The sequence below is a fragment of the Chiloscyllium plagiosum genome, unplaced genomic scaffold, assembly GCF_004010195.1.
Source record: "Chiloscyllium plagiosum isolate BGI_BamShark_2017 unplaced genomic scaffold, ASM401019v2 scaf_1311, whole genome shotgun sequence".
In the NCBI taxonomy this organism is placed as follows: Eukaryota; Metazoa; Chordata; class Chondrichthyes; order Orectolobiformes; family Hemiscylliidae; genus Chiloscyllium; species Chiloscyllium plagiosum.
In genome coordinates this window covers 21,182-37,226 of record NW_025215227.1, presented here as the reverse complement: position 1 = coordinate 37,226, position 16,045 = coordinate 21,182, and the positions used below count along the sequence as shown (strand labels likewise).

The 16,045-nt window shown below is 38.8% G+C and overlaps 1 protein-coding gene across 2 annotated transcripts in view; it reads left to right on the top strand.

Annotated features, from left to right (window-relative positions):
* Positions 1 to 16,045, top strand: part of LOC122548221 (cGMP-inhibited 3',5'-cyclic phosphodiesterase B-like) — a 41,941-nt gene that overhangs the window by 12,678 nt on the left and 13,218 nt on the right. The window contains exon 2 of one of the 2 annotated variants that reach the window (XM_043686765.1): positions 7,143 to 9,119. The exons of the other annotated variant lie outside the window; for it this stretch is intronic. Within the exon in view, the coding sequence (XP_043542700.1) occupies positions 7,143 to 7,220 (78 nt within the window). The 3' untranslated portion in view covers positions 7,221 to 9,119. Of the gene's footprint in view, positions 1 to 7,142; positions 9,120 to 16,045 lie in introns of those variants that run through there. 2 annotated transcript variants of the gene reach the window in all.

The window sequence follows — 16,045 nt, the reverse complement described above, 5'->3', positions numbered from 1 at the left end:
CATTGTTACTTGAAAATTCTTTACTGTAAGAGTTGCAATGCAATGCATCACAAAGTGAAAGAGTACATTTGTTCTCCTAATTAAAATCTTGCACTTCAAGAAAAAAAAACTGCGCTAAAATGCTTAGTGTGATTATCATAGAGTCATAAGTTAATAGAGATGTACAGCATCGAAACAGACCCATTGGTCCAACTTGTCCATGCTATGTTGGAGGCTGAGGCGTGACCTTACAGTGGTTTGTAAAATCATGAGGGGCATGATAGGGTAAATACACAAGGTCTTTTCCCTGGGATGAGGGAGTCCAGAACTACAGGGCATAAATTTACAGTGAGTGGGGAGAAATTTAAAAGGAACCTAACAGGCCAACCTTTTCATGCAGAGAGTGGTGCATGTATGGATGAGCTACCAGAGGAAGTGGTGGAGGCTGGTACAATTCTAACATTTAAAAGGCACCTGAATGGGTATATTAATAGGAAGGGTTTGGAGGGATATGGGCCAGGTCCTGGCAAATGAGACGAGTTTAGGTTAGGATATCTGGGTCAAGTATTAATTTTGTTTATAACGTTAGAATTTCACAAATCAGTTGTGCAATGCATTATTCATCTTAACCTGCATGTTGTATTTTCGTTAATGGATAAAACAAACCATATTGGAAAATTAACTTTCACGTCTCACTGGGGTAGTTTGCCCTGGAACTCTAGCCCTGCTATTTTGGAGTGGTCACAAAAGTGAAAGATTTTATAAACGTATGCAGAATTCTGCATTTAGCTGACTTTGTTTAGAGCCAAGTTAACAGAACGTCTGGAGCATGAGTTGACACCAGCTACAGGTAAACAATTGTGAATTGTCAACATCTCGCTCTTAATCCCCTTATAAAACTTCATCCTATAAACATATATGGATAGACAGAGACAGACAAAGCAAAGTTGATATTATGGGTAGAGAGAGAAAGGGAGTGGTCCCTGTCCACAGGCTTGCTGCTCTCTCTCTTGCTTGCAAGAGGCACTGAGTGACTATTTCACAATTGAAAGTTTCTGACATTGTTTAAAAGTCACAGCTTACAGTAACTGGTGAGGAAAGATAAACTGACTTTCTTCAGACTTTTGTTTTTTTTTAACTGGAAAGAGAAGACCTCTCCTCCCCTTCCAAAGTTCTGAAGGCTTTTGGCAATTTGTTTATACACACAAGCTGTTCAGCTACCTGGAAATCAGTCACATAGTTGTTGGCAGGCAGAAGGCCTTTGTCACTGACACCTACTTACTGTTGACTGCATCTCATCTTCAACACACTCCCTTGATGCTAGTTTGTCTGCAACTAAACCTCTACTAAAAGCAAAAGTAACTTCAGATAAGGGCTGGTAGTTTGGTTTTAAAAAGTGCAGCAGTCCCTCGACAATCCTTGGTTTTCAGAAGTACCATTTCAGTTCACAATAAATAAAAACAGAAAAATAAAAAGATATGATCTATACATAACCATTCCAATTTTAATTATTGTTGTCAGTTTGTTCCCCTTCTCCACCTTTATGGTACATTTGGTAGAACATTCACTACTGTGTAAGGTAGTGGTCAGTTCAAGCTTTGTTGTAGGATTTGGATGCCGTCTCTTGGCAGACAGATCAACATAGTACTGAAAGTATTTTGTATGACTGGAGATAATGTTCTTCAGATAAGATCTTGTGAGAAATGTGTCAGCAAATTTAGAGGGAAGTTAAATGTTCCAAAACATTCTTAATGAATGATGAAAACAGCGCTGAAAAAATTTTGATGAATAGTCTATTTGAATTGGCACATTAGCTCTTTACCTGTCAGGTGTTGTCAGACCTGTGTTTTCCAGCACTTATTCATTTTATAAGATTTCCAGTACCCACAGTATTTTGTTTTTATTTATATATTAGTTAGACAGGAGTTGAGACTTCAGTGTCCTGGATACTATTCATCCTTCAATTACTACCAAAAATAAGTTTTCCTCATCATTGTTTCTAAATTCTATCAGGCAAAATACCTCACTGCTGCAAAGTTCTGGCAAAGACGGCCATAAGTTCATTATTTGAATTTGAAATTGTTTAAAAATATACAGCATTTCATTGGCTTCAGGCGTGTATTCTTCAATACAATCTAGGTTCATCTTACAAATGTGCCTATCTCCAATACATATGTTACTCTTCAGCTATATTGAATGTCTAACATGAATGAAAGTATTAACCACTATTCAATACAATTATTTTGATTTTTATCCTGCTAGATTTTATGACTCTTAAGGATATTGAACATCTAAGCCATCTCTTTAAGTGTGAACTGTGCATTTCAGAAGGTTATTTGAACTTGGACAGTGTTGCAGAATACTTCGATCCTTTCCTCAACAAATTTTGCTATTTCTGGATAGCAGGCAGTTAAGAGCATTCAGAATACCCTTGCTAGATTTAGCTATCAGATCCATGAGGGATTGTGTCTGAGAATTTTCTGCTAAGTGTGTCTTAGTAAATACAATTTCCAGATCATCTAGCAGTACTTGAAGTATGAAGGTGACGTTCCAAATTTTATTAATTGTAACAGAAAATGCTGGAAATACTCAACAGCTACGCAAAATCTGTAGAGAGAGAAACAAAGTTCATGTTCCAGGTTGATGAGCGTTTGTCAGAACTGAAACATAACTGCATTTCTCTATCCACAGATGCTGCCTGACCTGTTGAATATTTTCAACATTTTGTGTTTTTATTTCAGATTTCAAAGCTGTTTGTGCAGATTTTCAGATCTGTAGTTTTTTGCTTTCTGTATTATTTTGTTCCTTTTCCAAGTCAAACAATCAGGCAGGCAGGAACAAAGTCGAGAACCTTGCAGGACTGACAAATTAAGCTGCATTTATTTCAATGTAAGAGGCCTAACAAGTAAGGCAGATGAACTCCGGGCATGGTTAGAAATATGGAACTGGGTTATGGTAGCAATTAGAGATATTGCTAAGGACACAAATGCTATAGGAAGGATAGAAAGGGGGGCAAGAGATAGGGTGTTGCATTTTTGATAAGGGATAGCATTACAGCTGTACTTAGGGAGGACATTCCTGAGAATACATCCAGGGAAGGTATTTGGGTGGAACTGAGAGATAGGCAAAGGATGATCACCTTATTGGGGTTGTATTGTAGGACACCCCACCCCGCCAATAGTCAGCAAGAAATCGAGAAACAAATTTGTAAGGAGATCTCAGTTATCTGTAAGAATAATAGGATGCTTATGGTAGGGATTTTTAACTTTCCAAACATAGACTGGGACTGCCATAGTGTTAAGGTTTAGATGAGAGGAACTTAAGTGTGTCGAAGAGAATTTTGTGATTCAGTATTTGAATGTTCTGACGAGAGAAGGTGCTAAACATGACCTACTCTTGAGAATAAGGCAGGGCAGGAGACTGAGGTGTCAGTAGGGGAGCACTTTGGGGCCAGCGACCCTAATTCTATGAGCTTTAAAATAGTGATGGAGAGAAGTAGACCAGATCTAAACGTTGAAGTTCTAAATTGGAGGAAGGCTAGGTTTGGAAGTACTAGGGAAGAACTTTGATAAGCTGACTGGGGGCAGATGTTCGCAGTAAAGGGACAACTGGAAAATGGGAAGCCTTCAGAAATGAGATAACGAGAGTCCAGAGACAGCGTATTACTGTTAGGGTGAAAGGAAAGGCTGGTGGATGTAGGGAATGCTGGAGGACTTGAGAAATTGAGGTTTGGTAAGAAAAAGAAGGAAGCACATGTCAGGTATAGATACGAGAGATTGAGTGAACCTTTCAAAGAGTATAAAGGCAGTAGAAGTATCTTAAGAGGGAAATCAGGATAGCAAAAAGGGGGCATGAGAAAGCTTTGGCAAATAGAGTTAAGGAGAATCCAAAGAGATTTTATAGATATATTAAGGACAAAAGGGTAACTAGGGAGAGAATAGGGCCCCTCAAAGATCAGCAAGGCAGCCTATGTTTGGAACTACAGTAAATTGGGGAGATACTAAATGAGTATTTTGCATCAGTGTTTGACAAGGCGCCTCACAGTATACTGGTTAGCAAGGTTAGATCATGTAGAATATAGGGAGATATAGCCACATGGATACAGAACTGGCTTGAAGGTAGAAGACTTGGGGTGGTGGTGGAGGGTTGCTTTTCAGACTGGGGGCCTGTGACCAGTGGTGTGCCACAAGGGTCACTGCCGGGTCCACTGCTTTTCATCATTTATATTTAATTATTTGGATGTGAACGTAGGAGGTAGAGTTAGTAAATTTGCAGGTGATACCAAAATTGGAGGTGTAGTGGACAGCAAAGAAGATTACCTCAGATGACAGCAGGATCTCGATCAGGTAGGCCAATGGGTTGAGGAGTGGCAGATGGAATTTAATTCAGATAAAAACGAGGTGCTTTATTTTGGAAAATGAAATCCGAGCAGGGCGTATATACTTAATGGTAAGGTCCCAGGGAGTGTTGCTGAACAAAAAGACCTTGGAGTGCAGGTTTATAGCTCCTTGAAAGTGGAGTTGCAGGTAGATCGGATGGGGAGAAGACATTTGGTCTGCTTTCCTTTATCGGACGGAGTATTGAGTTCAGGAGTTGGGAGGTCATGTTGTGGCTGTACAGGACATTGGTTAGACCACTTTTGGAATATTGTGTGCAATTCTGGTCTCCCTCCAATCAGAAGAATGTTGTGACATTTGAAAGGGTTCAGAAAAGATTTACAAGGATGTTGCCAGGGAGAATGCAAGCAGCTAGGAACTAAATTTAAAGCCGGAACCTCAAATGTAGTAATCTAGGCACTGTTGTCTGAGCCATGAGCAAGTTGGGTGTAGGGTAAATAAAATTAGACAATTGGGCGTACGGCTCAGAGGTTGGTCAAGAAAATAAAGGCTTTGATTCTTGGGGCACTGGCATCAGTACTAGGGAAAATGGGAGCTGTCCCATTGTAATAGTACATAGGACTAGGATTTCAAAAAAGAAAGTTAAAAACATAAGTAGTCTAGTGATGTCACCTAGCTAGTTAATATAATTTTCATCTTAATCTGTTTTCCAAGAAATTTAATGAAGGTAGAGTCTCGTGAACAATGAGAACTGAAATGGTTGCCACATGTCAAATGCAGGACAAATTGGATTCTGATCTCATTTCTGTTTTTCAATGTAGAAAGATTTATCAGAAGTTTGAGAATATGAAATGGGATGGAACTCTGATTATTTTAAAGAAATGGAGAGTCTTAACATGTTAATTGACTTTATTAAGACATAAAAGATCCTCCAAGGACTAGACAAGGTGAATGCTGAACAGCTGTTACCTAGTGTTATAGTTAGGGTATGTAGTTTAAAAACAAGGAATCTTCAATTTAAGATGGAAATAGAAGAGTTATTTTCCTTAAGAGTCATGAGTCTTTGGAACTCTCTTCCCCAAAGAGCAGTGAAAGCAGAAGATAAATATATAGATTCATAGAGATGTATAGCATGGAAACAGACCCTTTGGTCCAACTCGTCCATGCCGACCAGTTGTCTTAACCTAATCTCGTCCCATGTGCCAGCACTTGGCCCATATTCCTCTAAACCCTTACTATTCGTATACCCATCCAAATGCCTTTTAAATGTTGGAATTGTACCTGCCTCCACCACTTCATCTGTCAGCTCATTCCATCCTAGCACCACCCTCTGCATGAAAAAGTTGCCCCATTAGGTCCCTTTTCAATTTTTCCCAACTCGCTGTAAATAAGACCATATGACATAGGTGTGGAAGTAAGGCAATTCGGCCCATTGAGTCCACTCAGCCATTCAGTCATGGCTGATGGGCATTTCAATGCCACTAACCCAAACTCTCCCCGTATCCCTTAATTCTTTGCGAGATTAAGAATTTATCAATCTCTGCCTTGAAGACATTTAGCATCCCGGCCTCCACTGTGCTCCGTTGCAATGAATTCTACAGGCCCATCACACTCTAGCTGAAGAAATGTCCCTTTATTTTCGTTTTAAATTGACCCCCTCTAATTCTAAGGCTGTACCCACAGGTCCTAGTATCCCCGCCTGATGGAAACAAATTCGCAGTGTCCATCCTTTCTCTGCCCTCTAGTTCTGGACTCCCCACCCCAGGGAAAATACCTTGTCTCTTTATCCTATCCATGCCCCTCATGATTTTATAAACCTCCATAAGTTCCCTTGTCTATCGGAGGATTCCAAGGTTATTGTTGGGCAAGTATATGGAGTTGAGGCCACAATTAGGTCAGGCACGATCTTGTTGAATGACAGAGCAGCTGTAAAGGACTGATTGATTTACATCTGCTCTCAGTTAATATGTTACCTTATTTAACTGCAAAGCACAGGTACAAAACTTTGATTCCAATAGCTGAACCACTTGCAGCAGATTTTCGAATGTACAATTAATAAACATTGGAGAATCAAGCAAGTATTATTAGGTTGTTGGACTTGTTTTCTGTAGTAAAGATCCCTTTCTATGGCAAACATTATCTGAGCCTTTGTGTCTTTCATACTTGCTGTAAAAATGTATATTGCGTTATAAGATTATTAATTAATATTGATCAATTATTTGATTAATTAATTTTGAGTATTAGTGATGCTGAAATGTATAGGCCTTTATTATTACTGCATTATTTACAAGTCCACTATAACAAAAAGAATTACAGCCCATTTGTTGTTCCTGAAGATTAGTGGGCAGCACTGTGGCACAGTGGTTAGCACTGCTGCCTCACAGCGCCAGGGAACCGGGTTCAATTCTCGCCTCAGGCAACTGACTGTGTGGAGTTTGCACGTTCTCCCCGTGTCTGCGTGGGTTTCCTCCGGGTGCTCCGGTTTCCTCCCACAGTCCAAAGATGTGCAGGTCAGGTGAATTGGCCATGCTAAATTCCCCGTAGTGTTAGGTAAGGGATAAATGTAGGAGCATGGGTGAGTTGCGCTTCGGCGGGTCGGTGTGGACTTGTTGGGCCGAAGGGCCTGTTTCCACACTATAATGTAATCTAATCTAATGTAATCTAATCTAATTTATGTAAACCAGACTTAATTGTCTGGAATTTCAAAAGATACTGTATCAGTTCAATTAAATTTAACTTTATTTTCGATAATCAAAATAAACTAAATTTAAATAAATAAAAGAGAATGACACTGTCACAGATCTACTTTCTCTCTATTTCTTTAAGTCAGTCAGTGATTTCGACCCCAACTCGTATCCTCATCAAACATCTGCTAAACATTTGTATGGTGAAGAAGACAAATGAGATCAGGATCCAATTTGTCTTGCATTTGAGAGAGGTAACCATTTCCATTATTCTCATTGTTCATGATATTCTACCATCGTTAAAATTCTTGGAAAACATATTAAGTTGAAAATTACATCAGCTAGCTAGGTGACATTCTTTTTTTTAAAACAAATCAGGAACATAAGTGAAGTAATTTTGATTCTGGGAAATAAAGTTTCTGCATCCTGGTAGTATGTCAACAACAAATGTTCTGTATCTTGTCCAGCATGCTGGAGCAGTGTACTGACTCTTGAACTGTCTGTTAATAAAGGATTTTAATTTTTGTACGTGAGATTTCTAGAGAAAATAAAGAAGCATATTCACTAAGGTCTGAATTTTTTTTCTATGAATTGCTGTCTTCAAGAACACATCTGATTCTTCTTTTAAAGTCAAACATAGTGCATTTTGAAAATAAAATATTATTTAAGTTACAGAAGTTTTCTGTCATCTTGATAAGGATTCTAATTTTCTATTGCTAATTTTATGAAGATTTTCTATTTGCTTTACTTTCAACAATTAAATTACGTGGCTCAAGATTAAAGTTTTCCTTTTTGCTTCTCCCTTCAGAACATTCCTTTCTCGCAGTTATTTTCCCATCTATAAAGTTATTTTCATTGACATTCCTGCCTTGTTTTCTGAGATTTACCAGTTTTGCTGAAACTGCCACATATGCATGATAGCATTGTTTAGTGAACATTTTTTCTATTGTCTAAACTGCAATGACAGTCACCTGACCGGATGGCCATTCAGCAAGGAAGCTGACCTGGTTCACTGATTGAAACCACAGCGTCTAAAGCCAACATCAAAGTAATAGGCAAATATCCACCTCTGCAAACTTCAATCTTTCTTGGTGTTATAACATTATTTTTATTGCAGTTTAAAGTGAGGATATTGAATTTGCAACTGGAGCTGCATCTCCTGGTGCTAACCAGACTTGGTGAATGCCAGAACTGGTTTCAGCGACTGGTTACTTGCTTAACGCGACAGGAAAATCCAGTGGACTGCATATTTATTAGCCTATCTGTTTTGTAAATTTACATTTCAGGGTTTGATAGTTTTCTCTGTGGTCATTTTCATTGTTAGTTATTTAAGTGATGACTTTGTTACTGTGACCCACATTTATTGAGCATCCCTAATTGAAAAGATAGTGCTAAAATTCTTGGAAACTGGTAGACATCCTGTGGTTATGCCCAAAATAAATCAAAGGATATGTTATGTATGTAACATAGCAGTAGAGCAGAGTTACTGATTTATGGTGGTCAAGTAAATCTAATAATATATGTTATATATGTGTGTGTATGTTATATACATATGAATAAAATAAATATATAGTACAAAGTGTATAGAAGTGTTGATTATACTTTTGGCTTTAAATATGATTGTGTACATGCTCACAAATTTATAAATCAGCAACCTAATTGCTACTGAATGCTCATTTAAACTGTATGATTAATGTTAACCTTTTTAAACACTAATAACCAAGTAAAATACTGCCGATGCTGAAAATGTGAAATAGAAACATCACACACTGGGAATACTCAGCAGGGCAGGCAAAATGTCATCAACCTGAAACCGAACTTGGTGACCTGCTATGGATTTTCACCATTTTCTGTTTGTTATTTTAGTTTTCTAAAGTATGTGATGTAATGGAAGATATTAGGGAAGGCATTCCATGTTGGACATAGTTTCTAGGAAGGGCATATATAGCAGTAGCATTGAATTAGTGGGCTTAAGAGGCTGGCTCTGTGCTTTAGAAGTGAGGATCATGTGGTTTGGGAGAAACTAGGTGGACTTTGCAGATGGGTTTTCTCCTTTTAATCAATATCAAATTTGAGACAACAAAATAAAGACAAAGAAAGATTGACACGACATGTTTAAGGCAACACAACATGTATAATATCACACAGCTTTCATTGCATTGGTTGATATAAACATTTTCCAATAATCAAATGCTTTGTAAAAAATGAAAACTATCCAAACTATGTCAATCTTTCTTTGTCTTTATTTTGTTGTCTCAAATTTGATATTGATTAAAAGGAGAAAACTATAATAGGCAGGAACTAGCAAGTGCAAATGGAAACAAAAATTTATATTTGAACATTAAGCACACTATACATGGAACAGAAAGTGAACCAATTAAATTGTCCCAAGTATAATTATCTTTGCCAGTATAATGAATTTTGCGCAAGCTGATTTGCAGGTAAAATGCAAAAGCTGGGTGATTGAGTTAATAAAGAAAGTGCAGAAAATAATGAGTTTGTACACTGAGTTAGATGTAGAATGCAAAAACAGGGACAAACTAAGTTGTTCTTTCAGAGAACTGGGAGAAGCAATATGGACCAAATGACTGACGTCTGTATTAGAAGAATTTCTATGGTATTATTTCTTTATTTTTTTCTTTATCAGATTCATCAGAGCAACCCTCACAGTTTGTCATTCTCCTCAGCAAGGTTGGCTGATGTGCCACTGTCATCCCATTCCCCCTCCTCAAACGAAGCAAAATGCTCAGAGATACAGTAGTTTTACATCTTTCGTCTTTATTCTGGGCCCTGGAGGGAGAGCGAATGATCACCCATATGCACAGGGTCATGAGTTCACGGTCTTCTCTGGAACAGCAGTTTCTCAATGAATTTTATATAGACATTTTACAGAGAGGAGCATCCAGATGAGGCGACATACATATTGATTGGGTGACTGTTACAGTCAGTGAGTGTCAGTAGTAAAAATTAAATCATCTGCTGTTACACAATGAATAACTGGCTTCACATAATGAATATTTATCACCTTGTTAAACTGACCTCACATACTGAATGCTACTGCATCTTGTTAAATGCCTCTACCTCATGAATGCTTTTCCACCTTGCTAACCCATTATCCTTGCCTGCAGCATGCCATTGTTAACTAAGTTTTTATCTGATCTGAGTCATGCTCAGCTGAGACTCTTGTTTCACAAAACTCAGAACTTGACTCTTTCTCTGCCTGCTTATACCCAATACACATTCTTCCCACTATTTAAGAAAGATGGGTAGCAAAAGCCAAATAACTATAGACTGGTGAGCCTGATGTCAGTGGTGGGCAAGTTGTTGGAAGGAATCCTGAGGGACAGGATTTACATGTACAGGTACACAATCCTTTATCCGAAACCTTTGGGCCAGCCGATTTTCAGAATTCGGAATTTTTCATATTTTGGAATAAGTGACAGTTTCTTGGTGAAATTTAAAAAATCTTTCAGAACAGCAGATGCACCTGTGAGTACTACAAGTGCTGAGACAGAATTGAGGCTTGCCAGTGCTGGGCCACGCCACCACGTCACATCTGAGTGTTAACTGTTTACATGCCAAACAATCTTGTTATGGAGAAAATAAACTTCACGGATAAACATTGGATTTTGGGTTTTCAGATAAAGGATTTTATACCTGTATTTAGAAAGGTACGGCTTAATTATGGATAGTCAACATGGCTTTGTGCATGGGAAATCATGTCTTACTAAGTTGATTTGAATTTTTTGAAGAAGTAACAAAGAGGATTGAAGAAGGCAGAGCGGTGGACGTGATTTCTGGACTTTAATAAGGTGATTGACAATGTTTCTCATGGTATACTGGTTAGCAGGTTAAATCACATGGAATACAGGGAGAAATCGCCATATGGATACTGAACTGGCTCCAAGGTAGAAGACAGAGCGTGGTGGTGGAGGGTGGCTTTTCAGATTGGAGTCTTGTGACCAGCACTGTGCCACAAGGATCACTGTGGCTCCACCGCTTTTTGTCATTTTTATATAAGTGATTTGGGTGTGAAATAAGTATGGTTAGTAAATTTGTAGATGACACCAAAATTGGAAGTGTGATGGACAGCGAAGAAGGTTATCTCTGAATACAATGGGATCCTGGTCAGATGGGCCAATGGGCTGAGGAGTGGCAGATGGAGTTTAATTTAGATAAATGTGAGTTGCTGCGTTTTGGAAAAGCAAATCAGGGCAGGACTTATACACTTGCTGAACAAAGAGATCTTGAAATGCAGGTTGATAGTTCCTTGAAAGTGGAGTCGCAGGTCGACTGGATAGTGAAGAAAGCATTTAGTATGTTTTCCTTTACTGCTCAGTACATTGAGTAAAGGAATTGGGAGGTCATGTTGCAGCTGTGCAGGACATTGATTAGGCTACTTTTGGAATACTGCGTTCACCTCTGCTGTCCCTGCTTTAGGAAGGATGTTGTGAAACTTGAAAGGACTCTGAAAAGATTTACAAGGATGTTGCCAGGGTTGGAGGGTTTGAACTACAAGGAGAAGCTGAGTAGATTGGGGCTGTTTTCCCTGGAGCGAGGCGGCTTAGGGGTTATCTTATACAGGTATATACAATCTTGAGGGGCATGGATAGGGTGAATAGCCAAGATCTTTGCCTGAGGGCAGGGCAGTCTAAAACTTGAGGGCGTAGGTTTAGGGTGAGAGTGTAATGATTTAAAACTGACCCAAGTGGCAACCTTTTCATGCAGAGGGTGGTGCGTGTATGGAATGTGGAAGTGGTGGAGGCTTGTACAATTGCAACATTTAAAAGGCATCTGGATGTGTATTTGAATAGGAAAGGTTTAGAGGGATATGGGTGAAACGCTGGCAAATGGGACCAGGATATCTCGTCGGCATGGATGAATTGGACCAAAGGATCTGTTTCCGTGCTGTACAGCTCTATGGCTTTATGCATCCAGTATTTTCTTGTTGTATTGTTTTAGCATTATTTGGCCATTTTTGATTTTTTTTCAGAAATATACTTTTAGTTTTGTTGTACGCTGAAGATAATATTGTAGCCTCCTTTAACAGTATCTTCCAAATCCACAACCTTGTCATTTAGATAGATGAAGTTGGGCTCACCACCACCATTGGTAAGTTATCTTCCAAATCCCACATGATCCTGATATGAAATCATCTTACATTTGTTGGTGGTTTAAAAACTTGGAATTCCTTTCCTAACTGTGGGTACACCTGCAGACCTAATGCAATGGTTCTTAAAGGCAGTTCACCACCGCCTTGATGGGGCAATAGAGGCTGCTGATGTCAGAGCACTCCCATACCATGAAAGTATAAAAAAATGCGTTTGGAACATTTCTCTGGATATGAAAGGCATAATCCAAGTAGAAGTCTGAAACATCCTGATTCCTTGTGATTGACTCTGGTTCATGTTACTTAATGATGAACATTTTTTCCTTCTCTCTCCAGAAGCCAGGTTTGGGCCGAAAATAAGCAAATGATGAAAATTATTGTTTATTTACAAAATAAAAAAAGTGAAGATTTTGGCAAGCTGAAATCAAGACACCCCGTATTTCAGAGTCACCATCTGTGGAGGAATGATATAAATTAATGTCTCCAGTTTAGATGTTTTGCCAGAACTCCACAAGATTCTTTGTTAATGCAGTCGACATTCCTTAAAATAGCAATTTGTTCTTTTAAAAAAGTATGATATTTGATATGACACTGGACATCAATTTAACAGTCTGGAGTTTAAATTCACTTTGGCAATTCATGTAATTAAGTAAATCTAATTATTTATAAGCTAGCATCATGGAAGCTGTTGAACCTTTGGAGGAACTCCAGTGAAAAAGATCCTGGCTGACATTAACTCCAATCCCTGACTATGTAGTTAATTCTTATTGCTGTCAGAACAATTTGAGGCAGAAAGTTAATTTCTTCCTTGTTTGCACAACCTCTAAAGAGCAAATTAACAACAAGAACTGTTCTTCTCACCACGCCAATTAAGTACATGCTGAAGTTTTTCTTTTCTCTCTCTTCCCGCCCCACCTCAACGAAAAAATGAAGTTACAGTAAATACTTCCTGATGTTGATATTGATGTACAAAATTGTTACTGTGCCTGTGAAGTACAGAGACAAGGAAAGAGAATGCTTTTGGCACACATTACAAATAGTAGGATTATGTGAGAGGGTACTTATGTGTCAGAGAATGAACAACATCCTTTGCATGTTGGACAGAGAGAATGGATGTGTATACTGTCAGTTTGGAGCAAGAGAATAGAAGAGAAAGTTTGTGTAAGTAGAGGAGAGCTATGTTTGTGTTTTAATGTGGTGATTTGTGAATGAATATGTGAGAGGACAGTAAGGTGCAATGTTATAAGTCGTGTGGGTTGGTTTGTAAAAGAATGTAGGTGAGGGTAATAAGATTTCAGCATGAGAAACAGTGTTACGTCGGGTGGAGAAAAGATGTGTTGACCAAGAATTCAGTCGTTTTTGAGATGAAAAATTGTGAATGAGTGCCGTTGTGTATGGGAAATGTGAGAGATGGTGCGAGGGGAAAGAGTAGAAGAGTTAGTGTATATTTTCCCGTGTTTCAAAATAGAGTCAATAAGAGGATTTGTGAACACTACTAGTATGGTATGGACACATGGATGAATGTGTGAATATGGTGAGAGCATCTGTTGGCAATGGTTTGGTCTGATTTATTATGGTCACATGTACCGAAGTACTGTAAAAAGCTTTGTTTTGCGAGCAGTACAAAAAGGAAATAGAGATCTTTGGGCACTGAGAGTGAGGCATGTAAGATTACGGCTGCTTATGGGAATCTGTGTGTTAGTGTATGAGCGAGAGACTGGCTTAATGTCACAAAAGAAAGCATCCTAGAAGTGTACAGAATTTCTATAATGAAAGGCATACACGTAAAGTAAACCTGAGAGATATGATATAATCAAGCTTGGGTTAACTGAATCAAAAGACCATTTTTTATTCGTAACTTTTTAATATGAGTGTTATATGAGCAACAGTTGTGTTCATAATTTGAATTGCAGTTGCCTTCAATTTGAGTGGATAGCGAGTGGAAGAATAGTGGTCTTTTAAAATTTATTGATTTAAAACTAAACTTTTCAAATCATAATGCTTCTTTCTGTAGTAATACATCCTTGGATTTACTTATAAACAATGCATCAGATGTGCCTTACTATGCAAAGAGGATAATAAAAGTATCTATGTTCTCTTCTAATTATTTCTGATAATTCATTTGTGGGAACATGTACTTGCGCACCTGCCTCAGTATGGAAAATATTTGTTATTTTCCTGGGAATTACATTGATGTAATATAACTCTATGTAAAATTTCATAGACTTCAATAACAGAAGTGGACAATTGAACCTAATTGGTCTATTGCAGTGTTAATAGTGCAGACATGCCTCCTCCCATTTTTAATTACTTCTGCCCCTCTATTAGCTTATTCATATGCGCACCAAGTCTCCTGTTGCATTCAGTACGTTTTATATTCTTATCAGTTTTGTGAAGTATTATCTCCTATTGGCCTATTAGTGAAATCTTCTATTTGCATTCCCTTGTTATGAATTCTTTGCAAGTGTCATGTCCCAACTTTTCAAATTGCTTCATAATCCATTCTGTCATCTGCCTTTCCCTTTTAATTGCTAGACCTGTCCACTGCCATATTTTAGTTGTCCAGCTTTCATATATGTATATAGATGTATATAGATTTGTTTTCCCTTCACTTCTAATTATTGACTCCAATTACTGGATCCTGGACCAGGACATTTCTGCAGGAATTCTTTAGAGTCATGTCCTTGGCCCAACCATTCTTCAAATTGCTTTATCATTTACCTTCCCTCCATCATAAGTCAGAAGTGGGGGGGTGTTATTTTCTGATAATTACACAATGTGTTCAGCACTATTCATGACTCCTCAGATACTGAAGCAGTCCATGTACAAATGCAGCAAGGCCTGGACAGAATCTGGGTTGGGGCTAAAAGTGGCAATTCATGTTTGTGGCACACAAATGTCAGGCAATAACCATCTCCAAGAAGAGACAATCTAACCACATCACCTTGACATTCATGTTCCCATCACTGAATCTCCACAATCAGCATCCCTGGGGTTACCCTTGACCAGAAACACAACTGGACTCACCATATAAGTGCAGTGGCTATAAAAGCAGGTCAGAGGCTAGGAAGGCTGCAGTAAATAACTGATCACCTGATTCCCCAAAGCCTGTCGTCATCTACAAAGCACAAATCAAGGATGACCTGGTTGGGTACAGCTCCAAGATCACTCAATAAGTTTGCCACCATCCAGTACAATTCATGCCTTCTTGTTTGCACCACATACGCAAGCATCTACTTCGTTCACCACTGATGCTCAGTGGCAGCAGTGTGTACTATCTGCGAGATGCGACCCAGAAATTTGTAAAAGATGTTGAGACAGCGTCTTGCAACCATGTGACCATTTCCATCAGGAAGGACAAGGGCAGCAGATACATGGGAATACCACCAGCTGCAAGTTCCCTCTCAGTCACTCACCATCTTAATTCAGAAATATACCACTGTTGCTTCATTGTTGCTGGGTTGAAATCCTGGAATTCCCTTTCTAAGGGCATTGATGGTCTTCCTACATCAAATGGACTGCAGTGGTTCAAGAAAACAGCTTACTTTCACATTCTCGAGGGCAAGCAGGGACAGGCAATAAATGCTGACCAGCCACCGATACCTATGTCATTGAATCATAGAATCCCTATAATGTATAAAGAGGCCATTTGGCCCATCGAGGCTGCACCCTCTGAAGAGCATCCCACTCATATCTTTTGTGAGTTTACGCTGAGTGCTCTGGTTTCCTCCTACAATCTGAAGATGTGCATTCAAGGTGGATTGACCATGTTAAGTTACTGTATAGTGTCCAGGAATATACAGGCTACGTGGTTTAGCTGTGGTAAAATGCTTGGTTACGGGGATACGTTGGGGCGTGGTGGGTCTGGGTGAGATGTGCTTCGAAGGGTTGGTGCCCACTTGATTTGCCAATTGGCCTCTATCTGCACTGCAGGG